The sequence below is a fragment of the Squalius cephalus genome (assembly GCF_949319135.1).
Source record: "Squalius cephalus genome assembly, chromosome: 1".
NCBI classification, from domain to species: domain Eukaryota; kingdom Metazoa; phylum Chordata; class Actinopteri; order Cypriniformes; family Leuciscidae; genus Squalius; species Squalius cephalus.
This window is the reverse complement of record NC_137122.1, coordinates 11,850,166-11,877,948: the sequence shown is the minus strand read 5'-3', so window position 1 is coordinate 11,877,948 and position 27,783 is coordinate 11,850,166. Positions and strand designations below refer to the sequence as shown.

Genomic DNA, 27,783 nt, shown 5'->3' with positions numbered 1-27,783 from the left:
TATCAGGTATTAATGGACGACGGCGAGGCGTGAACCGTCCGACGCGCAGCGGAGGCCTCCGCCGAAGTCCATTAATACCTGACAATGGACACCTCGAAGGGCATTAACCCGCTTATACCATGGTCACTTACGAAAGAAAGAAATATTTAATCAATTAATAATACTTTAATGTGTTTTAGAGTAAAAATCGTGAGGGTTTTTATTTAGTAAGTCGAGCGCACTATTTAATATCTCCCGTACAAAACAGTTCAAAAGATATTTTGAGGAAAAAATTAATATTTTTATTAAATAACATTTGAAAAACCTGTATAAACTGAACACCAAATAACAATATTAACTATGAAAATTATTAACAATATACCTAAGTAAAATAAATTATATAGCCAAAGCTATAACACTTCTGTTTCCTTTGTAATAAAATACTGTTGAAAAACAAACAGAACTAAAGTCCATAGTGGAGATGATTCGAGCATGTTGAAAATTCTTCTTCTTACATTTACAAAGAAAATTAAATGGTTACTGTTTTTTCACACTGAGGTAACTGAGGCTTACTGTCTGTGCTGTAAACCACAAATCAAGTAAGTAAACATTAAACAAATAAACAACTTCTTTCTCTTAAGAAAACCAAACTCGTTGTGGATTTGATTTAAGGGAGTTGAAAATTCTTCTTCAGAAACACCATCATGTCCACATTATCTGGTGAGAGGCTTGCTCTCTGTGCTGTGACAATGTCCCCTGCAGTGGAAAACACTCTCTCACTGGGGACAGATGTGGCTGGGATTCCAAGGTACATTTTAGCCAACTTGGCTAAATGGGGGAACTGGTTCTGGTTGTCCTTCCACCACATAAGTGGATTTGACTCCAATGAGAGGCTCTGCACTGCTCTGTAATGCTGCACCTCCTCATCCACCACTGCAGACAAAGGCTTGGATGAGGACGATGCCTGTTCCATTGAAAAGAAGTCTCCAAACAGTTCAGCCATCATTGGTGCTTTTTTGGCTGGAGGAGGACAGTTACTGCAGCTTGAGGCTATCTCTGATTGTTCTTCCATTGAAGTCTGGGCCTAACAGACAAAATCCATTACACAATTGCATTTGCAACATAATGTTAGATACAATGGAGGATATGAAATCCAGGACAATTACACGAATAAAGTTAGTTTAATAAAGTTAAGTATTTTTATCTGACTATATTTAAATACTGACTTTAATTAAATAAGCCTAACTGATTTACACAGCACTTTATTTAATATATTAATATTAAAACAATCAAATACCTGAACAATCTGTGAACAATCTTCCAGAATTCTCTCAGTCAGACTCTTGAAGATTGTGTCATGGGTGGTCTCATCAAGGAAAGGTAGAGATTTGAAACGGGGGTCAAGTGCAGTGCTCATATGAAGAAACTGAATTAGTGCCCTATCCGAATCAGGGTATCTGTCCTCGAAGTCATGTGCAATAGCAGCTTTGATGTCTTTCACTACTGTTGAGTCAGAGACACTGTGCTTCATGGAGGCCAGGATTCTGTGTTTCAATGGCACGATCATTGAAATAGTTGGCATCTGCTCAGTGCTCATGAGGGTAGTCACGGTTTTCAAAGGTTTAAGAACCTGGACCACGTCCTCAGCTAGTTTCACATCATCATCAGACAGAGTGACGATGTCTTTAATGTTCTTCTTGACACTCTTGTCTGTTAATGCAGAGAAAACAGCAGCCTGCTGCTCAAGGTAGCGTTCGAGCATGTCGTGGCTCGAGTTCCACCTAGTAGCCACATCCTGGACCAGCTTGTGTAAGGGCAGCTGTAGCATCACCTGTTTCTCCTTCAACACAGCTGCAGCTGTTGTGCTGCGGCGGAAAAATGTGACCACTTTCCTCACTCTGCCGAGGAGTTGGGACATGTGGTGAACGCCCATCCCTCTCTGCGCAGCCAGATTAACAGTGTGAGCAAAGCATCGTATATGCGGTGAAAATCTGGCCGCTTCGACAGCATTGGAAATATTTCTGGCGTTGTCTGTTGTCACGGGAACGGGGACGTTTGTTCTGCTGATTTTCCAATCTATCACAGCCTCTTTAAGTATTTCCGATAAATGGTCGCTTGTATGGCTCTCATACACAGCGCGTGTTTGGAGGACGGGGTTTGCTATTTTCCAATCGGCCGTAAAATAGTGTGCGGTTAGGGTCATATAGTTGTCTGTGGCACGGGACGTCCATCCATCGGTGGTGATTGCGATGGATTCAGCAGTACTCAACCCTTCCTCCACCTTAGCCTTTGTTTTCTCCAGAAGTTTTGGTAGCACATTTTGAGAGAAATGCGCCCGGCTTGGTAATGCATAACGGGGCTCGAGCACACTAAGTAAATACTTGAATCCCTCGTTTTCAACAATCGAAAAGGGGCGCATATCCAGTGACATAAAAATTCCAATTGCATCAGTAATTTTTTGTGCTCGATCTGAACTGGCTGGAAACTTTGCTTGGAATAAACTAGGCAGTGTAGGCTGCTGCTGTTGGGTTGTTTTCTGTGCACGAGCTAAACTGATGTCGGGATGGTGCCTTAAGATATGCATCTGCATGTTGGTTGTGTTGCCGGCCGGTTGGGGAAGCTTCTTGAAACACTTACGGCAAATTGTGTGGGTCTTGTCAACTACACGGTTACCATCCTTGTTCTCCACCGGGTAGCCGAAATGTTGCCATACTGCTGACTTAAAAGTATTAGGAGGGTCCGCGATCTCTGGATTGTTTGCCATGTTTCCTCACGTTCTTCAACTAGCTCGCGTGACGCGTCACATGATTGGAAAGCTTAAGGTAGCACACGTAATTGGAGGACGCTTACAGATAAAATTAAAGAATTTATCCTCAACTAGTTTTGTGGTGTAGGTCTACGAATTTTAGAATGTTAACTTCAAATAATACTAATAGTAATTTAAAGATGTGGTAGCATTGGATCTGGACAGGAAGGATAACTCTGGGAGCTGGAAGGGGTGTGTCGCGATTCTGCCTTCTCACATCGCGATACAGGTTCGTGGACCTTCGTATCGCGATTTCGATTTCATATCGCATATCGTTACAGCCTTAGTAAATGTACATTTTTTTATCAATGTTTTTCACTTATGATGCCATTTGTAGTGAGAAATTACTATTGGTGTCATTAAATATTCACTTAGATTTCACCAAAGCTTGCTCTATTTTTCTGTAGATCATTAAACCGTAACACTGCCTCAGAAGTAAAAGCCTTCAAAGTCATTGTCTGATAGGACAGCGAGACAACAAGTCACTGCCTACTTTTTCTTTCCCTCATGTTTTGCCAGTTTGTTGTAATTGAGGGGCTGTTCACGCGACACCGTTTTCAACCAAAAATGTAAAACTTTTTGCGTTTTGGCATTTATATCATTGATGGATGGCATTTAATAGCTTGATTTTTCCATATTTCCATTGATGTTTAGGAGCAGACAGATGATGTGACTTATACTGAAGTCGTTGCGTACAGTAAAAAACGAGGCAAAAAGAACAAGGTGAGCGAACACTTCCTCGATGTTGTCCAGCTTCTCTCAACATGATAGTTTGTATTTTCCTCTTATATGCAGTTCTTCTTGATTTGTGTGATTATATGCAGTTCTTCATGAATTGAGCTCAAACAACATGCTGTAATAATTGTGGGTTAAAACAACTGTGATGTTCATTCAGGTTCGCTGTGATGATAAAGTGACTTATGCTTCCATCAGAGGAGCAAAAGCTGGAGCTCAGGAGAACTGCAGTCAACTTTATGCCTCTGTGAACAAGAACAAATCAGTCAAATAATTATACAAAACCCACATGAGCAGAGGAATATCAATCTAATATAACTCAATCCTAATGGGTTCATTCATTGTTAATACTTTCAATGTCTTTTACATCTTAACAAAAAACTGTAACAGATTGTTGTCTTTTGTCCTCTTTGTGTTCTGGCTTTGAGTTCTAGCGCTTCCAGAACTGTTTTAATAATCTTTGGTCTAGTTTTAATTTAGCAATGTGAAACTAGTGTGACTACGTATTTTCAGGAGTATTTTCAGAGCGGTGAACTCACTGTTGAGGTTTGGAAACATGTTCCTGGTGAGTGTGAGAACTCAGTTAGTTTAACCACATATGTTATTAGAGAAACATGTATGGTTAATGAAGAAAGAAAGAAGAGGAACTGACATCTTAACCCACACAGAACTGGTCATCTCTGAACCCAGTTTGGACTGAACCTGGTAAAACAAAAATAACTTATTTAATGGATAAATACAAGTATTTGTCTGGTACATTTTATTGGATGCTGAATAAGACAAAGTAGGCTCCACCGACCATGATGGAGCTGGAGACAGGCAGACCTGCGGCGACCCCACATCAATGATGGTGGAATAATCATCTTTGCAGAGGGCTCGACAGACATGACGAGAAGAAGCTCTAGAAGGGCGGTCTCGACGGGACGAAACTCTGGAAGGGCATTAAAAACATGTTAAGGAATACATAAAGGATTTGCAATATATGGAAGTTAATTTTCTCGTTTTGTCTTATTCAGCATCCAGTAAAAGGTACCAAAAAAATACTTGTACTGGTAAAACAAAAATAACTTAATTAATGGATAAGGTTCAGTCCAAACTGGGTTCAGAGATGACCAGTTCTGTGTGGGTTAAGATGTCAGATCCTCTTCTTTCTTTCTTAATTAACCACACGTGTTTCTCTAAAAAACGTGTGGTTAAACTAACAGAGTTCTCACACTCAGCAGAAACATGTTTCCAAACCTCAACAGTGAGTTCACCGCTCTGAAAATACTACTGAAAATATGTAGTCACACTAGTTCCACATTGCTAAATTAAAACTAAAGACCAAAGGTTATTAAAACAGTTCTGGAAGCGCTAGAACTCAAAGCCAGAACACAAAGAGGACAAAAGACAACAATTAGGCAGAAACGCACGTGTGTTAGTTTGATCATACTGGTTTTAGACAAACTGCACAAAATGTTATGTATGAAAACGTATCAGGCATACAAATGTATATGAATCATCTAAGGTTTACAGAAAATTTGAATAATGGAATTAATAAATTGATGTTACTTAAAGGAAGATTTTTCTTTACATTTGTGTTAAAATAATTATTTGTTAAGAAGCCGTTGAAAGGCCGTATTCTGTTGTTTAATATGATTAATGGGGGGAAAAAAACACTGAATTGAGGCTGAAATGTACAGTATGTGTAATAAGTAAAGCTTCTGTCTACTCCTTTTGGGTCACTGCGAGTCGTTTTGATCACTTATATTAGATATATTAGATATATAGGCCTACAGTTTGTTTTGAGCTTTTATTTAGTTTTTGTTGACTTTGTATTGCCTGAAGCCGTCTCCTTGACTTATAACAAAAACCAATGTCTAAAAGCTGCTATGTGACAAGGTGTACAGAAAACAAGCTACAAAACCCTAGAAACAAGTTTTTATAAGCTGTTGACCACAAAAAAACAAGCGTTTAAGGACACAAAAGTGGATACAAGCAACTGAGATAGAGACGCAGGAGGGGAACGTAATCGGCAACCAGAATAGCTTAGCTTACAGAAACATAAATGGGTTGCTTCACAGATCGAGTCCAGGCAGAGATCAAGTCACTGGTTTCTTTATAATAATCAACTCAAAACTCCAACACTTTTTAACCAAAACACTTTCCCAGCTTCTCTTTATACTCTCTAACAAAAAACAGCCAGTCTCTCTGTCCTCAGCTCATTAACAGCTTTTCTCCTTCACTCGCGACAGCTGTGTCCCTGGTAACTGTAGTCCGGGACCAGGTGGCCATCTTGGTTTGTAGTCCCCACGCTGCAACCACCTAGATGGCACATACCTTGCCTCTATAACATACCCTCTCACGATGTCACACAACCTTTGTCTCCTTAAATGCTTGTTTTTTTGGGTCGACACCTTATAAAAACTTATTTCTGGGTTTTTTAGCTTGTTTGCTGTAGACCCTTCAGGGAAAATTAAGGTTGATTATGTCCCTATAAACACATGACCAACATCACCTGACTGTATTTCTCTCAGCTTTTCTTGACAAATGTGCGTTAAAAACACACAATCAGCCAAAGAAGGAATGACACTGAAAATGTCCAAGGTCAAAGAAAACACTGTTCACCACAATGGTGACTTCAAACGAATCCATCATTTTCAATAAAAGGTCATCATCTAAACCTCTGATAATTCTCAGTGAGAGCTTCTGTAGACGTCTGACAGAAATAAAGTCAGTCTGGTTAGTAATAAGTGAAGCTGGTAATGCTGTTTGTGGAGTTGTTTAATCCTCCTCTGCTGAGATCTTCACAGATTTAATGTCTTTTATCTTCAGTCAGTTGTAGTTCTTGTGTTTCTCTTTCCTTCAGTGATTCTGCTTGTTAACAGCAGGTGTTCATCAGTGTCTGGATTCACTCTGTCCTGTGGACTATATCAGTAATAGTGTAGGGAACAGTGAATGAGGGTATAGGGTGTGTTTGGGACACAGCCTCTGAGTGTTGATTCTGAACACTGATAATTCAGTTATATTGCAGTAGACTACTTTATCAAAAACAACAAATGTTACCCAGAATGCATTGTTTTCTATGGTATATTACTGTTTTAATGGAAATTGATATGTTACTGTTAGAATTTGGCGTTTGTTTACATCCCAGTTTTACAGTGTAGGTCTGAGAATTAAAGATTGATCATTTACTGAGTGAGTTCAACAGTTCAATCACGAGCGTCACTCTTGCACAAACAACAGCTTCTTCTTTGCTGCTTTTTAAGCTAAGTTGAACTACATTAGACTGTCATAAATATTCACATTAACTTTTAAATCTTACTCTACAACATTTCCTAACACAAAGCATCACATCCCGAATATTTGGATTACAGCACATGAATAAAATTGTATATTTCATGAAAAGCCTATTAATAAAATTATGCCCCATGATAAACAAAATTAATGAATTATTGCATGATTATGGTTAAATCATATAATCAATTCAATATTTTAAACTGTGGTATTTTTTTAAATGAATCTTTGAAATGGCAGAATAACAGATAAAACATATTCATTTCAAATGAAGTAAATTGTAAATCTGTCAAGTCAACTGCATTATAGTGCAGATCTGATTTGTCCTGATTTGGATCAGATGATCACTGGATTGATCTGAGACACACTCCTCACACCAACAACCGGCCCTCATGTTGTTTGCCGTGATCATGCTGTGCCATCACTGCCACACACGGCTCAGCTCCGGCTGACAGGAGACCAGCAGAGAGTATTAAACTGGACAAGCTCTCGGTCACACCTGACGAGGTAAGAAGCCCAAATATGAGCCCCTTCGAAACACAAGACTCAATGCTGTTTGCTCTGTGACCTCTGCCGTTTTTATTAACGTCGACTGTCATTGAGGTTTGAGTCAGTTGCTCAATTTGACCTCTAGATGCCAGAAGAGCTGCTCTGAAGTCTCGCTGCTTACAGGGACTATAATGCCCTTTTCACAAGATGTAAAATAAGTTTTTGATGGTCCAGAGTCTGTATGTGAAGTTTTAGCTCAAAATACCCCACAGATATTTTATATAGCATGTTAGAATTGTCACTTTTTGAGGGTGAGCAAAAACGCACCGGTTATGTGTGTGTCCCTTTAAATGCAAATGAGCTGCTGCTCCCGGCACCGATGGCGGAGCTACAACAGCTCATTCGCCAGCTTCGATTACCTCACACAGTCATGCACTGAAAATTTCAAAAATCTTTAGCCTTTTCTGTTCAATAGTGATGTTACGTTCTGTGCCGAGGCTTTGGAGCGTGTCGAGAAATCTGAAAGCTTTCAGTGAAGCGTGTATGGAGGCTTGTATCACTTTAGACCTATGACGTCACTGATGACGTCCGAAGCCTGACTGGCTCAGGAAGCGACATTTTGAGAGAGATATAAACCCATGGTTTAAACCCAGACACTTTCCAGTTTAAAATAATAATATTAGCACTTCTGCCTATTATGACCAAAGAATTGATTTATACACATTTAATAGCCCCGTTCATTTAAAGCCATATATGTTTATTATATACCACCAGAAAATACACATTATATTCATATAAATAGTATATTCACATAAATATATTCAAGTATATTCATATATTCATATAAATTAGTCTATGTGGAAATTCATTTTATTTTTTCACCGTTATTTCTAGGCCTTAACTGGCGCTAAATACAGTGTATCACAGATCACATCAGGTCATCTGTAATGTATCTGTTGCTTTACACTCTTGACCACCAGGTGGTATTGTGAGTAAATGAAGCCTCGAGAAATAAACCCTTTTGTGAACCACTGGGCTGAAAAGCTTCAATGCTTCATGAGGCTTCATCTCACCACCACTAATATCTCACCACCACTAATATCTCACCACCACTAATATCTCACCACCACTAATATCTCACCACCACTAATATCTCACCACCACTAATCATACAAAGATGGAGAGACTCAAGAAGAAGGGACAACATGCAGAAGCAACAGGATGTTTCTGAATGGTTAGTTGATGAATTTATGTAGCTTATGTGGTTATCTTCTAGTCATTGATTAGCATATTCTGTCATGATAATCTATAAATCACAGAGTTTATGTAAATTCCTGTGTTGGTGATATCACTAACCCGGGAGGAATGTCGTGTAGTCTCTATCAGCCGTTTGTTGTAGTCCTTAAAAAGCAATTTCTTTAAAATAAAATATTTCGCTTTGCTTTGAACTTTGAGCATTGTAACTTTGCAGATGTTGATTATGCTCAAACAGCAACATTACACACTAACTAAAGTTAAAAAAGTGAAATCATAATCAACCACCTATTCATTTTCATTCGAAATTTGGCGTTTGAAAAAAAGGTGATGGACACATAGCTAATGAGAGGGAAAATATATTGTTGTATTGATTTGTGTGGATCTGTTCATTCAAAGCACTTTGTTCAGTGTCAAACATAATACTTCTTTATGGACTTGGTTGGTTTCTGGACGCCACTGTACAGTTCAGCTCACTTTCTGATCCAGAGCTTTTCAAAGTCAACACAGTTTTACACCAGAGATCTTTCTGATCGCTTCTTCAGCTGTGTCATAGAGTCAGGACTAAACACTCAGTTGAAGAGATCAGAGGAAGTTACCAACCAGAGGAGGAGCTGATGATGTTTAAAGGAAGAGCTGTAACTATACAGTATATAATGAAGAGAAAGACTGACAGAAACACAAAATGGCTGATAAGTGTGATCTGTGTCTGCTGGGACTGATCATTCTCTCTTCACTTCTCACAGGTAAAGAAATCTGTATTTTCTCTAAAGACATTTAGTGGAATTAGTCTGGAAAGAGTTCATTTGAACATGCTCAGTTTATTCTTGCACACATTCACGTTGTGATCTCAGAGTTGTGTATTGATACACACAGATCATACTGTATTATTCCTGATACTGGACATGGTGTCACTCAAACATCTGATGATGAAGAATTATCTTCATATTAAGAGTGTGTCAGTGATTTGAACAGCTCTCTGATAAAGACTAATAGTTTGATACTAATGATAATTGAAAGCATGAACTAATCATGAACCACTGAAGAGTTATCCTGAACTACGACTGGAGTCATTATGGATTCATGCATGAATAACTCCAGCCTTAACTACATGTTAGTACAGTACATGTTTGATAGTTAATGCATTCATTAACTTTTATAGATAAACCAAATCAATATGCCGCTTTAAAGGTCCCATTCCATGGATTATTTTTATTATTTTATAATGTTTCCAAGGGTGCCCTTATAATGTTAGTATGTTTTTTAGATCAAAAATTTGTATTATTTAGAAATAAAAGGCATATTTCCTAGCCTGATTTCATTCCCTGGTTTGAACGCTCTGTTTGAAGGGGCGTGTCTGCTGTGAGACTTCAGTGTAAACGCCCTCTGCTGTGATTGGCTGACATGCTTGCATATGAAATATCTGGCATTACATGTGGAACTATCTGGAAAACTTTTACTATTACAGCTATTATACGTTTTTACTATTACAGCTATCTGGATTAACGAATCGTGAGAAGTTTTTTAAGTATTTAGATCTATTACCATCACATAAAAGGTTGCAGTGATGATGAGCATTGAGCAGATGACAGTCCGTTGATCACGTGAAAAAAGATCTTATCATTGCAACGCAGTTTCTGCACTCTCACTAATGATTTCACCAATGCAAACATGAGGCATATAAATACAGTAAGAGCTTCGTTGTGCAGTGTAACAGCGTCATTGATTTCATAACGAGTTTTGGCAAGTGTCCAGATAAACTCGCGCTGTGTGATTGACAGCTTGGGCGATTGGAAAGGGATTGTTCTGTGATCGCTTTCTGTATATTAATCACAGTTTAAGTAAGATTATTTTCATCCTACTAAGAGAAACGATGTGAAGTTGATCGCTACTTCCATAGTAAATCACTACTTACCGCTTGCTGGAATATAGTTGAAATTGTCCCCTTCGTCAGTATGAAACGCTGAGAGAAGGTTATTTCCCTGCTTGATATTATCCCAGGTTAGAAAAACAGTCCGTGGTGAAATGGACAGAGCAAACTAACAACTTTGAATTAAACTTTTGCGGTATCCGATTATAGATACACATCAACCACGTCTGTTGACATTTCGCCATCAATACGCCTGTGTTCCTGTGGGCGGAGGTTACGGTTCTAGTGACATCATTAAAGAAGGAAGTAGAGGGATGTAGTCCAATCCAGCCGTTTTTTGTAGTCAACTTCTGTTAAATAAAATATCTCGCTTGGCATTGAACTTTGAGCTTTATAATTTTACAGATATTATTTATACTCTAACAACACCATTACACACTAACTAAAGTTTGAAACATGGGATCACGAAGAACGGGACCTTTAAGAAGGAATAAGAAGTACCCTGACTGCACCTCCATTCTCTGACTTCTGGAAAAGTCACACAACAACTTAACTGGGCTGAATACTTGTTGTGTTAGAACATCATGTGCATTTGATAGTAAGTTTAAAATAAATCATAAGCTGAATTTTGTAAGTAGTTAACAGTTAATTAATTATGATTTGGCCTTCTCACCCAGTCAACACGTTGATCTCACAGTGATCTCTCCATATGATCACAATGTCACAGTAAAAGTGTAACCTCACAGCGCACTCACTGTGTGCTCATACTATGATCACAATATGAGCTCATCCCAGATAGAAATGTTATTGGACATGGACTCCAACATCGCTCTAATGTCAAATATTGAAAACTTCATTAAACTAACTAACCCTAACTTCACAAACAGCATTACCAGCTTCACTTATTACAAACCAGATTTACTTCTGTCATATGTGTACAAAAGTCCTTATTGAGATTAACAGCTTTAGATGTTGATGATTTATTAATAATAATAGTTTGGTTTGATGTCACCATTATGGTGATCAGTGTTTGCTTTAGTTGGTCAGTTTGAATCTTGATGTTTTAATGTTAGTTTTTCTCTGGCTGCTGGAACTGTGTGTTATGGCAAGAACAGTAAGAGAAAAATGTGATCAGATGATGTCATCTTCTTGATGATGATGATAATGATATAATCATCATGTTGTGTTCTGATCAGCTGATCTCTTCTAAACTGTCATGTGTAATTAATTTCATATAATTGATTATAGTAATGTTTCTAAAGGATGACATCCAAAATTTTTGTAATAAAAAAAAAAGTGTATAAAAAACACTAAATATTTTGAACTACTGTTTCACTTAGACACACTCAAACCTCAAGAATCATGCATTGCAATAAATACTCCATATTTTCTGATTAAAACAGAAACATATTTTCTGATTAAAGGTCAATTTTAACATTGAGCTCATTTTTTTGTACATTTGGAGTGCTATCAATACAGAGAACAACGACAAAAATCGGTGTTGCCTACACCGTGTTATCCTCTTTTTAAAATTTGCACCCTGTTGACTTCAATGGGGCAAGTTTTAAACCTGCTTTTAGCCTCTTAACATCCTTGATGTGTCATTACAAGTACACAGGCCATGTGAGTGATTCCTTCAGAGTGAACACGAGTGAGTCTGACTGCAGTAGATGTGAAAGATATTAATAAAAATGATGTTTATTCAGCCAGCGCACATACCTGTGTTTTCTTCCTGTTTTTGGTCGAAGTCCATAGTAATCGATTGTCGAGTTCACACGCATAGGTTTAGTTACCTATGATCACGCGCGTGAACTCGACAATCGATTACTATGGACTTCGACCAAAAACAGGAAGAAAACACAGGTATGTGCGCTGGCTGAATAAACATCATTTTTATTAATATCTTTCACATCTACTGCAGTCAGATTCACCCGTGTTCACTCAGAAGGAATCACTCACATTTTCTGTGCACTTGTAATGACACATCAAGGATGTTAAGAGGCTAAAAGCAGGTTTAAAACTTGCCCCATTGAAGTCAACAGGGTGCAAATTTTAAAAAGAGGATAACACGATGTAGGCAACACCGATTTTTGTCGTTGTTCTCTGTATTGACAGCACTCCAAATGTACAAAAAAATGAGCTCAATGTTAAAATTGACCGGAGTTCTCCTTTAAGGTCAGTTATTAGTGTATTTTCTACGGTTGAAGAGGAGGATCAACTAATCCTGTGCCGTCCAGTAATGTTTATGACAAAGCTGAAATCAAGAGTTCAAGCTATGATGATATTCAATTATTTAAATTTGTTTTAAAGTCAGGGTATTTCTTATTCCTTCTTAAAGAGGCGTTTGATTTGGTTTATCCATAAATGTTAATTAATGCATTAACTATCAAACACCGGGAAAAGACTGTATGATTCGAATCTTTTGCTTTTTATGCAGGTATATATATATATATATATATATATATATATATATATATATATATATATATATATATATATCACGCTATATGTTCACGCTACTCACCCATGACTGCACCACCAAGTTTGAATCCAACCTTATTATTAAGTTCGCCTAGCCTGGCTAATGTCAGACCTCTTTCTCTTTGAGACGTGGTCTGGAAACCATATGTTCATTTTCTCGTATTTGAGGCGTGGTTTACGAATGCCCAGAGCCGTTTATTGGGCGCTACGAATGTCTATCAAATGCGCCTGTACGTAGCTCATAGCCAATCGTTTCAATTATACCAGATGACGTATGTAGAGCGACAGATATTCAACGAGGAAGAAGACGAAATAAACTTGCGTTCTAAACTTCTAAAAATGTTTATTGCCAGGTCATTCAGAAATTATTATTACACGACAATTAACACAAGGACAACTTCAGCCGAAGCTGTCAACAGGCCGATACATGAAGAACATGGCAAACGTTACCACAAAACTGAGTAGCCTTATAACATTTTACCAATCGAACAGACGCGGCTACAACACTACTGTATATGCCACGCAATTTCGTCTAGCCTACATCTGACAATTTTGGGTTCAAACACGCCCTGCACACCACACATACTTAACAGTATTAAATGAGAAAAATACTGTTCGATAGAGCTGCTTTGTTACCAGTTATCTGCGTGCTTCCTCAGGGATGAAGTTCTACATCTGCGGCTATCCAACACGAAAATGTTTGCAGCAAAGCCTTTCGCAATATTTTCTTCAGATAACTCCAAATTTCTCCCACACACTGGACTAGATTTTTGATGACGTATTGTCGACAACTTTACAATCTCCACTAGCTATTCTTTTCTTCAACTCCTGAGCATCCATCTTGACGACTGCAAGCAGATCGCGCGCGCGCGGTTATGATGAATTTTTAAAAGTGAAAGTAGCCTATAGGTAACGTTATAGATCCTGGGAGGGTGTGGCGTGCCGGCACAAATAAACTGATGTGGATTTTAAATTATTTTATCAACTTGAAATACAGGCATATTTTTGTAGATGTGTTCCTAAAAATATGCATATATTTTTACATCTGTCATGTTGGATCCATAGATAAACAAACTGCTTCGGTGTGTCGCATAGACTTCGTCATCGTCTTGCTGCTCCCTCCCTGTTCTGTGATTGGTTCCCTATTTGAGGGGAAAATCTAGTCCATGGTATCCAGACTGCCTAGCAGCGTGAATAAAATCGCACTGCGCTCAAGGCAGCATGGGGAAACCCAGGCTAAAGTTCGCCGATGACACAACGGTAGTTGGCCTCATCAGCGGTGACAACGAAGCACGATACAGAGAGGAGGTGGAATTACTGTTAGGTTGGTGCCACAACAACAACTTATCTCTTAATGTGGATAAAACACAGGAGATGGTTGTTGACTTCCGCAGAAGGCAAGCTGACCATCTTCCCCTGTTCATTAGTGGCTCAGAGGTGGAGAGAGTCAGAAGCACCAAATTTCATGGTCTGCATATTTCTGACGACCTCACCTGGTCTATCAACACCAGCACTGTAATGAAGAAGGCACAACAACGCCTGCACTGAGAGACTGAAGAGAGCCAGGCTCCCGCCATCTATCCTCACCATCTTTTACAGAGGAACTGTGGAGAACATCCTGACCTACTGTATCACTGTGTGGTTTGGAAACTGTAAAGCACACGAACGAAAGTCCCTGCAGCACATAGTGAGGACAGCTGAAAAGATCATAGGGGTCTCCCTACAACCCATCCAAGACATCTTTCAGTCACGCTGTGTGCACAGAGCTTCTGCCATTATAAAGGACCCCTCCCATCTCTCACACAGTGTGTTTGTCCCTTTACCATCTGGTAGGAGGTTATGCAGCATCAGGACTCGCACTGCAAGATTCTGTAATCGTTTTTTTTCCCTCAAGCTGTCAGAGCCCTGAATACCAGGGTGCCATTCATCATCTCATTGCCATAAATTGCCGCCTTCCCAATGTTTTATTGTAATTGTTTACTGTTGCTATGTATTGTGTGTATCAGATGTTGTTGTTGTTTATTCTTGTTTGGTTGCACCTCGGTCTGTACGGAACAAAATTTAGTTCGACTGTATACATGTATACAGTGGAATGACAATAAAGTTGACTATGACTATGACTATATATATATATATATATATATATATATATATATATATATATATATATATATATATATTAATATCATAATGATCACTGAGATATACTGTGTTTCAGGTATCAGTGGAGTGAATGAGACTCATGTGTTCATCAGTTCTGGTGAAAATGTGCGTCTGTCCTGTAATAATGCTCTTTCTGACTGCAAATCTACTATATGGATCTACTCTAACAACCATTCAGCAGTTGAACTGATTACTAAAGGGATAAAGAAGAAAGACACAGAGAGACATGAGAGACTGAGTCTGGAGACTGAGTCTAACTGCTCTCTGTACATCAAGAACGTCACAGAAGAAGAAGATTATGGATTATACAGCTGCAGACAATATGTGAATGGACAGAAACAAGGACCTGATGCACGTGTTTATCTGCATGTTCTTCATGGTAAGTTTATGATTATGTGGTCAATTTAAAAAGGGAAGATTCTCCTTTTAAACTCAGATGATGATTGAAGAGTCTGTGATTTGTGTCTTTTGTTCAGTTTCAGTGTCTCCATCATCATCATCATCATCATCTTCATCCTCACAGACTGAGATCAGTCCAGGCCGCTCTGTGACTCTCTTCTGTCAGTTGTATTCAGATACTGGACTCTCCTGTGATTATTGGGTCAGTTCTGAGGGTCTTGAGCTGTTGTGGGTGAATCAGACTGGTGTTGATCTGAAGACAGACTCCAGATATCAGATATCATCATCATCATCAGATCAATATCACTGTATCATCACTCTGACTACAACACTCCTGAATGAAGATAACAACAGAGAGTGGAGATGTCAGCTTACTCACAGAAATCAACTCAAGACCTCAGTCAGATACACTGTCAAGTATTCAGGTGAGAAAACACTCTTTTCTGACAGATTTGTGAAAACTTTCACACACTGGCTCTACTCTTTCTGATGGCTTCATACGTTTGGCAATCGTAAAATATTAGTGGTCATCAGTAAGTCATAAACTGCATAGAAATCCTTATAATTCCCAATATTGACATCCTATGGGTCATACTAGGCTAAAATAGACTCTTCTGATTTATGCAATATTTCATGTATGATGAGGGAGGTCAATATTGGGAATTATAAGGATTTGTATGCAGTTTGAATAATTTAAGGCTCAATAATGTCATTGATTCAGGAAAGCTGAAGGTTTATGGGAAGCAGCTCACTGTGTTTCACTCTCATATAAACCAGGAATAAATGATACAGTAACATCTCTCTTCTCAACTACTGCCACTGTAAGCTGTGATGATTGAACACAAACTGCATGTCATGATCAATATGAAAATATGATGTTAATGTCCTGATGCGTCTGAACATTCATCTTCTGCAGCTCCAGTCGCTTCAACAACACTGACTCCAGTCAGAAGCTCAAACTCTGAGAAGACATCAAGCCGAACTACAGCAGCAGCTTCTACACAAGGTTCATGATCACATGATCACTGTCACACATCATCAGTCTCTCGCTTCAGTGGTTTGCACTGGCTCTCACAGACTGCTTTATCATCACACATATTATCATCAAAAAAAGCTCTTTAGTCAGATTTGTCAGTGAGTTTTGCTACATATGACCGGTCTTGTACAGTCTGTTGTCTGATGTAAAATAATCATAATATACAGCTAGTGTAACTCACGCCACTCACATGATAAATTAATAAAATCATAGTGAGGATTTATTAAACACAACTCATCCCATGTTAGGATGTCATCTCAGCATCTCAGCACCAGAACTGAGCGTCACACTGATACGGAGCTGCTCGAGACTACAGCAGTTTGTAAAATAAATGCCTTGACATTGTGTTCATGCATTAAACTATGACATATGTATTTCCATTTCAATAGTTGTAACGTCAACTACAGCAACAACACTGAATCCAGATACCACAGCAAACCCTCCAAATCCAGGTGTGTATGATCATCATCCTCATTTGACCGACTCGTTGTTCGAGCAGCTGATCACAGATTTTGACTCAAGCCATGTTTAATTTGTAATCTACATCACTTTCTATTTTCACTCTCTTGTACATCACCAACAATCATAAACATGAAAACTAATACCGTAATGTAAAAAGTAACTGTCATTAAATGTCAGACACATCATTCTCATCCAGACAATCCTAAACAATCATGTCACATTCATTTAGTGAACATATGAGGTACAGTCTGTTAGTGTACAGATGGCTTTAATACATATCAATTTCTATAAAATCATCACAAGCATCAATTACATGGTAAATAAGGATAATTATGCTATTAAATATGCCATTTTTATGTATTTGGTTAAACACAGTAATATAGTCCTGCTGAACTTGTCTCTCTCTAGGCCTACTCTCTCTCTCAGTGATTGTGATTGTGATTGTGATTGTTGTTGCCGCTTCATTCGCTCTTCTCCTTCTGGCTCTTATTCTCTGGGTGATTCGTAAAAAAAGAGCAGGTGAGTTTTTCATATTTCATATTTCAGAAATCAATGAGTTAACAAAAATAATGTTTCTATTCTACAGCACTAGATTCTTCTAGACTCTTTTAAAAACTGATTGTCATCTGCATTAGAGACTGTGTGTGTGTTTGATCATAAACTTTCCTGTGACATTATGTTTCAGGCAACAGAAGAGGGACTGGTGACTCTGTGGTAAGTATTGCAGGTTGATCCATGAGTTATTAATGTTCATAAGGACTGACCCTGAAATATGACACTCTTATTACTCAGATTATAAAATGTCAGGGTTCTCAGCAGACAGTTCTGTCAGTCTTGTCTTAGTTTAATCTGTCTCTGTCTGTGTTGTGTTTGAGCACATGGCTCTGTCTTTATTTGTGTTGGCCATGTGTTCCTCTTGTCCCGCCTCCTAGTTTCCAGTGACCACGCCCTCTTGTTTAGTCGTTGATGAGTCCTCCTCAGTCTGAATGTGTGCTCACCTGTTCTTTGTCTGAGGGGCTGTTCACACGACACCGTTTTCAACTAAAAACGTAAAACCTTTTATGCGTTTTGGGTCCCTGAAAACACAAAGTTTTGAAAATGGGTTTCAAAGTGCAAGTTTTTGAAAACGCTCTCCGTGTAAACAGCAAAAATGTGAATCTGCGAAGACGATGAGGTCATACACATGCGTATTACGTGTTCAGTCTATAGTGTTTCATCGCCATCTAGTGGCCTGGCAGCAGAATACAGCGTTTTTAGTAGTTTTTGCGGATCTGTGTGAATGGGGATCGTTTTGACAGCGGTGCTCAAAGGAAAAACTTCTCAGTTTTAAGCATATCATTTTCGTGTAAACGTGCCCTGAGTGTGTTGTGCTACTGTGACTAATCGCCCATTGTTCTAGTTGTGGATTTAATCTTGTGTTGTTCCTGTTGTGTGGGTCAAGTCAAGTCAATCATCCTGTCATGTTACAATAGGATCTGTCATCATAATGTCATGTCTGTATAAGTGATTTTCACAAAACATTTATGTGAAATTGCCAGTACACACGTATATATTACACATATATTACCTGAACATTTGCAGAACCTGAGGATAATATTATTAATGGATGGCATTTAATAGCTTGATTTGTCCATATTTCCATTGATGTTTAGGAGCAGACAGATGATGTGACTTATACTGAAGTCGCTGTGCATGGGAAAAAACGAGGCAAAAAGAACAAGGTGAGCGAACACTTCCTCGATGTTGTCCAGCTTCTCTCAACATGATAGTTTTGTATTTTCCTCTTATATGCAGATCTTCTTGATTTGTGTGATTATATGCAGTTCTTCATGAATTGAGCTCAAACAACATGCTGTAATAATCAAGGGTTGAAACAACTGTGATGTTCATTCAGGTTCGCTGTGATGATAAAGTGACTTATGCTTCCATCAGAGGAGCAAAAGCTGGAGCTCAGGAGAACTGCAGTCAACTTTATGAATATCAATCTAATATAACTCAATCCTAATGGGTTCATTCATTGTTAATACTTTCAATGTCTTTTACATGTTAACAAACAAACTGTAACAGATTGTTGTCTTTTTCCTCTTTGTGTTCTGGCTTTGAGTTCTAGCGCTTCCAGAACTGTTTTAATAACCTTTAGTCTAGTTTTAATTTATCAATGTGGAGCTAGTGTGACTACGTATTTTCAGTTTAATTTTCAGAGCGGTGAACTCACTGTTGAGGTTTGGAAACATGTTTCTGCTGAGTGTGAGAACTCTGTTAGTTTAACCACACGTTTGTAGAGAAAGACATGGTTAATGAAGAAAGAAAGAAGAGGAACTGACATCTTAACCCACACAGAACTGATCATCTCTGAACCCAGTTTGGACTGAACCTGCTAAAACAAATATAACTTATTTAATTGATAAATAGTTGGGTTTGAATTGGAATGATAAATACAAGTATTTGTCTGGTACCTTTTATTGGATGCTGAATAATAATAAAAAAAAAAACATTTTAAAATGTACTTATTATTCAGTCCCATAAGAACATGAAAACAGTTATTTGTACATAATCACATTAATAACCTTATTAATATTGCAAGAGTAAATTAACTTAATTAACTTAACCATAAATTGCAGATCCTTTATTTATTCCTTAACATGTTTTCAGATGAGAAGTTTATTTATGTATAATCTTATTACTCTTTTAATTATTTTTATCACTGTATCCACTGTATGTCCGACTGATTGCACTGAATTCCTCCTTTTGATTCTAAACTGAACTAAAATGGCGCTGAGAATTGTGTAAGAGACAAACATAAACCACTGAATTGGGGAACTTGAGAGATGAAACCCTGCTGATGGCCTGGGTCTGTGGTTTAGTAGTTAGTTTGAGTTTGATGTGTCAGTTAAACTCGAGGTTCTGTGGGTGCGGACTGGATCGACTCCATTCCTAGAGCTTCCCAACAAATGGGTTTTTTGGGGTTTGGACTGATGGGTTAGTGAACCCGAGGTTACCCCGTGAGTCAGTCCTAGAGCTCCTCCTGTCCGATTTTAGGGAAAAATTGGGTCCATCGGAGACGTCCAATAGATTTCTTAGGCGAAAGAACACCTCAGACACAGTGAAATCACAATGGGAAAATCTCACAGTAAAACTGGGAGTTGTGAAAAATAAGACAGACCGGTGTTTTGCCAGATGAGAAGTTTATATATGTATCATATTTTTACTCTTTTAATTCTATTTATAACTCTATCATATATCTCTTTTAATTTCTTTTATAACTGTTTTAATTTTCCTTGGTTTTATTTTGTGATTATTTTAATTCCTTTCTGTGTAAAGCACTTTGAATTTCCATAGTGTATGAAATGTGCTAAATAAACTTGCCTTGCCTATTTAATATGATTTAAGAGTGGAAAAAAATTAAGACTGAATTGAGGCTTAATGAACATAAATTTAGCAATTGTGAGAAATGTAGAGTATGTGTAATAAGCAATCGCTTCTGCCTTCTTTTTGGGTCACTGCCAGTTGTTTTGATCACATATATTAGATGATTATATACTAGGATATATACTGATAGAATTTTCAAACACACTGATTTGAAATAATGTGAAATAATACATCTTTATTATTAATTAATGGTCTGCAGGCTAGAAAATGAGGACAGTTTTACCGTCTTAGATCATTCTCATTAAATCATCTATGTTCTAAAGCAGTTCATTAACTGTCATCTTGCACTTATTATGAGAACAGGCAAAGCTTGATGATGTAAGCGTTTATCACAATATGACAGGAATGATTATTTGGTGTTTGAACTCTTTGAGTAGCTGGTTTCAGCAATGCTTGTAATGTTATATTTGTCAGTAATAAAGCCTATATGTCAAACGTGTATATTTATGGTGTATTTCTTGTGCAGACTCGATGCAGAAACCTCCTGAGGAACCTTTGATTGTATGGGCTCAAACCTTTACAGATACAGATGCAATGGATTCTGACAGTTTCTAGATGTGAGTTTGTGCAAATCTATGTTAGTGTGAAGAATGATCCTGTGAATCTCAATCATTATTACATTTTTAAATATCCAGCTCAAAAACAGCAGGCCTTAATGCACAATCAGTGTCCGAATTCACTCACTTGTTTTCATTCACTCCTTCAAGTGCACTATATTAGTGGACTAATGTAGGTGTCATGATTCCTGTCTTGTGTTCCCCTTGTCTTGTGTGGACTTTTGTTATTTCCTGTCCTGTGCCATGTTTTGTAGTCCTTTGTAGTTTTTCTTGTTTATTAGTCTCCCAGGTGTTTATGATTAACCACACCCCCTTGTTATCTTGTTTAGCTTGTTTGCCTGTGTATTTAAACCTCTGTGCTTCAGTTGTTGGGTGTCGGTCGTTGTTTGCTGTAGCTGTTGCCATGTTTCTGTCCTGAGTTTTGTGTTCCATTGTTTGCCCTGGTTTTCCTTGTTGTTTTATTAAATGTAGTGCTTGCGTATGGATTCTCTCTCCGCTTCATTCCTGCCTCATTACAGAACGCCCGACACCCAACAACTGAAGCACAGAGGTTTAAATACACAGGCAAACAAGCTAAACAAGATAACAAGGGGGTGTGGTTAATCATAAACACCTGGGAGACTAATAAACAAGAAAAACTACAAAGGACTACAAAACATGGCACAGGACAGGAAATAACAAAAGTCCACACAAGACAAGGGGAACACAAGACAGGAATCATGACAGTAGGGAATAGTGAATGAGGGTATAGAGGGCAGTTTCAGATATAGCCAGAGTATTTATACAGTGTTCCCGTCATATATCGGTGGAAGAAAGCATGTCTGAGAACCATTGATGTCTTTCACTTCCGATAGGATGGAATGATTCTAAATAAAATCAACCTATTAATTCCATTGTTTCAATATTCTGTGAACCTTAGATGATTCATACACATTTGTATACCTGATACGTTTTCATACATAACATTTTGTACAGTGTGGATGCTGTCAATAGATATTTTACATTTCAATGTCTGTTTCAGAAATTACAAAAGCACAGACGTTGACACGTAAAACATCTATTGACAGCATCAAAATGGTACAAAATGTTATGTATGGAAAAAAACTAACATTAAAATAGGCTAAAACAAAAAAATATATTTTTTGTTTTATGTTTTGGAAACAATCTTGGAAATCTGGATATATGAGGTAGCATAATTTTAAAAGTGGGATTTTCTAAACATCAAAAAGTCATGTAAATTTAAATATATAGTTATGCCACACAGCAAAATCGTCTCGGTTACTAACGTAACCTCTGTTCTCTGAGAAGAGGGAACGACTATTGCGTAAGTAGCTTACGCTATGTGAAAACTCCTTTTGTTTGTTGTGCACAATCATACCAAAAGTACCCTAGAATGCAGGGCAGGGACTTGGGGGGTTATAAAACCTGATAAAAGTGGACGGCGAGGCCCAGCCGGCCGCAGCACAAATATCCTCTAGTGGAATGAGCTCTGATGCCTTAGGGGCAGTGAAGGCCCAAAAAGTGAAGACTCAAAAGCGATGACTCATGCCTCGGCCTAAGGACAGCTCTGCAGTCGTTCGGTCCGTATTCGAGAAAAGACGCGCGTGCAGATCGTCCACTCTTTTAACTGAAGCGAGCGCCAGTAAAAGAGCGGTTTTGAGCGAGAGATGCTTCAGGTCGGAAGACTGAAGTGGCTCAATCGGGGCACCCTTCAGTGCTTCCAGGACCGTGGAGAGGTCCCAGATAGGCACAGAGGGGGGACGCGGAGGGTTTAGCCTCCATGCCCCTTTAAGGAAGCGGATGACCAGGTCGTTTTTCCCTAGTGATTGCCCGGCCACGGGAGCGTGAAATGTCGCTATGGCCGCCACATATACTTTAAGCGTGGAGGGGGTGCGGCCCGCGTCCAGAAGCTCTTGTAAAAAGGCAAGTACACTCGGTATCGCTCGAGTGTGGGTTCAGGTTTCTAGCGGCGCACCAGTTAGAGAACACTCTCCATTTCTGAGCGTAGAGGCGTCTGGTTGAGGGCGCTCTAGCTTCAGCAATGGTTTTTGCCACCTTATCTGGGAGGTCCACGGGTACCCGTTGAGCGGCCATACATGAAGGGCCCATAAGTCGGGACGGGGATGCCAGATTTCTCCGTTCGCCTGCTGATTTCTGATTTCAGCAGTTGCGCCAGCTTGGAGAACCATAGTCGGTTCCTCCAGAGGGGGGCTATAAGAAGCACTGCACATTTGCTCTCCCTGATCCGTTTGATGACCTGAGGTAGCATCGCGACCAGGGGGAAAGCATACAACGGGTGGTTAGGCCATTCGTGGGCGAGCGCGTCCGTGCTCTTTGAATAAAATAATCGGCAACGAGCGTTGTCTTCTGAGGCGAAGAGGTCTACCTCTGCCTCGCCGAAGGTGCTCCATATTAGCTGATCTGTCTGAGGGTGAAGAGACCATTCCCCCGGGGGAAACTTTGCCTCTTGATAGCATATCTGCACCCTGGTTCAGAATGCCTGGCACGTGCGCCACTCTCAGGGAGCGCAGGTTGTGCTGAGCCCACAGAATTAGACTCCTGGCCATAGTGTACAAGGTGTTTAACCTGAGGCCGCCTTGGCGGTTTATGTGAGCCACCACTGTCATGTTGTCTGTTCTAAACCTTCTGCCTGTATGTGCATTTCTGAGTGAATTAGTCAAATTTATGCATTGGAGCCATTGGCCTCTTTGTCTTCTTCAACCTACACCACACCGTGACAGAAGAACGGACCACATAACGGGACAAGATGGGCATACTCATCACCCCTGCCAACTCCACCAACGGTCTTCTGGACTGTTTCCAGGACGGCCATCACCTAGAGGAATATGTCGCCGAGTTCCTGGAGCTCTCAGATGGGGTAAGCTGGGCAGATGACGTCTAAAAGACTGTGTTTTGGTATGGGTTGGATGATCATCTGCACAAGCAAGCTCCAGCAGCAGCGATCCCGGGGACGTTTGTTCATTATCTGGATTACGTGCTTTTTTTGAGCGGCTCAGCCTACACTGTGGGTGAGGCTGACTTTAACATCGCCGCTCAACCACCGTCACCAGCCTCCGTCATCACCACCCGTCCTGAGTCTCATTCCGCCGAGACCGCCCGTCCAGTGTCTCCTGTTCCTGTCTTCATCCAGAGTCCGGGCGAGAAGGACTTAATTGACCTTTTTTCAGAGCCTTCGCCTCACGTCTTGCCCGCCGAGCCTGTGCTTCACGTCAGTCCTGCCGAGCCCGTGCTTCACGTCAGTCCCACCGAGCCTGCGCATCATGCAAGCCAGTGACTGTTCACATCATGCCCGCCGAGTCAGAGACTGTTCACGTCATGGCCGCCGAGCCAGAGACTGTTTACGTTACGCCCGCCAAGCCAGAGACTGTTCAAGTCATACCCACCGAGCCAGAAGCTTCTCACCTGCTGGTCCCATCCAGCCCAGAGCTTCCTTCGCCGCTGGTCCCGTCCAGCCCAGAGCTTCCTTCGCCGAAGGGTCATCTTCGCCATGGCCGCCTGCGCTGCCTGATCCGCCCTGACCTTCTGTCCGGCCGCTTCCGTCCTGGAGTCCCCTGTCCTAGTTCTCCATCCTGTGGTAGACTCCAGGACGCCCACCCTCCCTCCCTCCCTCCCTCCCTCCCTAGACTTACCATCTGCGGCGTGAGGTCGCGCCTACCGGGAGGGGGGAGTTATGTCACTGTTATGTTCTGTTTAGTTTGTTTTTTCATTGGACTTGTCTTCTTCACTGTCATCATTAGTTCATTTGTATCACCTGTGTTCTGCTAATCATTAGTTCATCTTCATCACCTGTGTCTTGTCAATCACCTTCATCTGTGTCACCTAGTTTATCTTTATCAGTGTCTGTATTTAGTTCCCTCTGTTCAGTCAGTCTTTGTCCGTTCTCGTCTGTGTAACGTCTTGATAGGTGTGTAAACCTTCTGCCTGTATGTGCCTTTCTGAGTGAATTAGTAAAATGTATGTATTGGAGCCATTGGCCTCTTTGTCTTCTTCAACCTACACCACACCGTGACACAATGTAACATCTTTTTACTCTTTTAATTCATTTTATAACTGTATCATATATCTCTTTTAATTTATTTTATAACTGTTTTAATGTTCCTTGGTTCATACATAACATTTTATACAGTGTGGATGCTGTCAATAGATATTTTATATTTCAATGTCTTTTTCAGTGGTTCTTTGGGCTTCCAAATTACAAAAGCACAGACGTTGACACGTAAAACATCTACTGTCAGCATCAAAACGGCACAAAATGTTATGTATGAAAAAAAAACACTAACATTAAAATAAGCTAAAACAAAAAATATATATATTTTTTTTATTGTTTTGGAAACAATCTTGGAAATATGGATATATGAGGTAGCATAATTTTGTTAAATTAATTGTTAAATTAACACTGCCCAGTGTTTATATGAGTCCACACTCAGTGTTATACTGTAAATCACATTGAAGCAGTGTTGAAGTTAATGAGATAATTAAGTGATTAATTGAGTTTGACCATTATTAAAGACACTGATGTTAACAAGCAGAATCACTGAAGGAGAAAAATCAAAATGTTTAAGTCACCAATATGGTGATCGGTGTGTTTAGCTGGGCTCTTGCCCCTTACAGTTTTAACTTTAAATTTTGTTTGGCTGCTATAACTGAGTTATAACAGCCAGATGACAGGCTGATTCTTGATTTCTGTGTGTCTAAATAAAATAAAATTTCAAAGTATTTGTATCAGAATGGAAAGAAGGATGCAGGAGTCAGCATTTAAAGACTTTAATAATAAAATAAACAAATACAAAAATATAAGTAAAGACAGCAGCCCCTCACGGATGACTGCTGTCACATATATCAAAACACAAATAAAATCCAGGCCTGGCCTCTCTCGATCTCCACTGTCGTCGCTCCTCCTTTTATACTTCCGCTCCTCCGTGAAAGATACGAGACCGGTGCGTCTCACAGTGACGCTCATTAGCAATCACGTCACCGGCCTCACGCCGTTCTCCCACTGCCCTCAGCCTCGTCCTGCTCGCCACACAGAACAAATTATAAGAAATCCTTTAGATTACAAGGAAAATGTTAAATATATTATGCTGTACAAAGACAGTGCTGCAGTAATCAATGAAGTAAACCTAACTCAGAGATTAGGTTTAAGGAGACGAAGCAAAAAGAACAAGGTGAGCGAACACTTCCTCGATGTTGTCCAGCTTCTCTCAACATGATTTTTGTATATTTTCCTCTTGATTTTCTTCTTGAGTTGTGTGATGATATGCAGTTCTTCATGAATTGAGCTCAAACAACATGCTGTAATAATTGTGGGTTGAAACAACTGTGATGTTCATTCAGGTTCGCTGTGATGATAAAGTGACTTATGCTTCCATCAGAGGAGCAAAAGCTGGAGCTCAGGAGAACTGCAGTCAACTTTATGCCTCTGTGAACAAGAACAAATCAGGCAAATAATCATACAAAACCCACTTGAGCAGAGGAATATCAATCTAATATAACTCAATCCTAATGGGTTCATTCATTGTTAATACTTTCAAAGTCTTTTACATGTTAACAAACAAACTGTATCAGATTGTTGTATTTTGTCCTCTTTGTGTTTTGGCTTTGAGTTCTAGCGCTTCCAGAACTATTTTAATAACCTTTGGTCTAGTTTTAATTGAGCAATGTGGAACTAGTGTGACTACGTATTTTCAGGAGTATTTTCAGAGCGGTGAACTCACTGTTGAGGTTTGGGAACATGTTTCTGCTGAGTGTGAGAACTCTGTTAGTTTAACCACACGTTTTTAGAGAAACACGTGTGGTTAATGAAGAAAGAAAGAAGAGGAACTGACATCTTAACCCACACAGAACTGATCATCTCTGAACCCAGTTTGGACTGAACCTGGTCAAACAAAAATAACTTATTTAATGGATAAATACAAGTATTTGTCTGGTACCTTTTATTTGATGCTGAACAATACAAAACATTTTAAAATGTACTTATTATTCAGTCCCATAAGTACATAAAAACAGTTATTTGTACATAATCACATTAATAACCTTATTAATATTGCAAGAGTAAATTAACTTCCATAAATTGCAGATCCTTTACAGTTTCATGTTTTCAGATTCGAAGTTTATGTATAATCTTATTACTCTTTTAATTCTTTTTATAACTGTATCCACTGTATGTCCGACTGATTGCACTGTATTCCTCCTCTTGATTCTAAACTGAACTCAAATGGCCCTGAGAATTGGGTAAGAGACAAGCATAAACCACTGAATTGGGGAACTTGAGAGATGAAACCCTGCTGATGGCCTGGGTCTGTGGTTTAGTAGTTAGTTTGAGTTTGATGTGTCAGTTAAACTCGAGGTTCTGTGGGTGCGGACTGGATCGACTCCATTCCTAGAGCTTCCCAACAAATGGGTTTTTGGGGGTTGGACTGATGGGTTAGTGAACCCGAGGTTACCCCGTGAGTCAGTCCTAGAGCTCCTCCTGTCCGAGTTTAGGGAAAGGTCCATCGGAGACGTCCAATAGATTTCTTAGGCGGAAGAACTCCTCAGACACAGTGAAATCACAATGGGAAAATCTCACAGTAAAACTGGGAGTTGTGAAAAATAAGACAGACCGGTGTTTTGCCAGATGAGAAGTTTATATATGCATCATCTTTTTACTCTTTTAATTCTATTTATAACTGTATCATATATCTCTTTTAATTTCTTTTATAACTGTTTTAATTTTCCTTGGTTTTATTTTGTGATTATTTTAATTCCTTTCTGTGTAAAGCACTTTGAATTTCCATAGTGTATGAAATGTGCTAAATAAATAAACGTGCCTTGCCTATTTAATATG

At 39.2% G+C, this 27,783-nt stretch overlaps 1 protein-coding gene across 2 annotated transcripts; it reads left to right on the top strand.

The window, feature by feature from the left end:
* The first annotated feature begins 9,190 nt into the window (after positions 1–9,190).
* On the top strand, positions 9,191–27,783 carry LOC307169114 (uncharacterized protein). 2 transcript variants are annotated; one of them, XM_079889541.1, is made up of 9 exons: positions 9,191–9,285; positions 15,109–15,432; positions 15,530–15,877; positions 16,369–16,458; positions 16,878–16,940; positions 17,359–17,469; positions 17,636–17,664; positions 18,603–18,671; positions 18,845–20,818. In XM_079889541.1, the coding sequence occupies exons 1-9, from the start codon at positions 9,225–9,227 to the stop codon at positions 18,953–18,955; spliced, it is 1,206 nt and encodes a 401-aa protein (XP_079745667.1). In that variant the 5' UTR covers positions 9,191–9,224; the 3' UTR covers positions 18,956–20,818. The 2 variants fall into 2 exon arrangements, 1 of the variants encoding a protein (XP_079745667.1); XR_013823045.1 differs by lacking the exon at positions 18,845–20,818 and adding an exon at positions 26,292–27,783 and having other exon boundaries at positions 9,224–9,285; positions 16,878–17,106; positions 17,377–17,469.

Excerpts from the sequence above, each read along its gene's own strand:
- LOC307169114 (XM_079889541.1), top strand. The coding sequence starts at position 9,225 with ATGGCTGATAAGTGTGATCTGTGTCTGCTGGGACTGATCATTCTCTCT. Across the intron at positions 16,459-16,877 it reads AGCAGCAGCTTCTACACAAG|TTGTAACGTCAACTACAGCA; the intron begins GTTCATGATCAC and ends CCATTTCAATAG. Across the intron at positions 17,665-18,602 it reads GAGGGACTGGTGACTCTGTG|GAGCAGACAGATGATGTGAC; the intron begins GTAAGTATTGCA and ends ATTGATGTTTAG.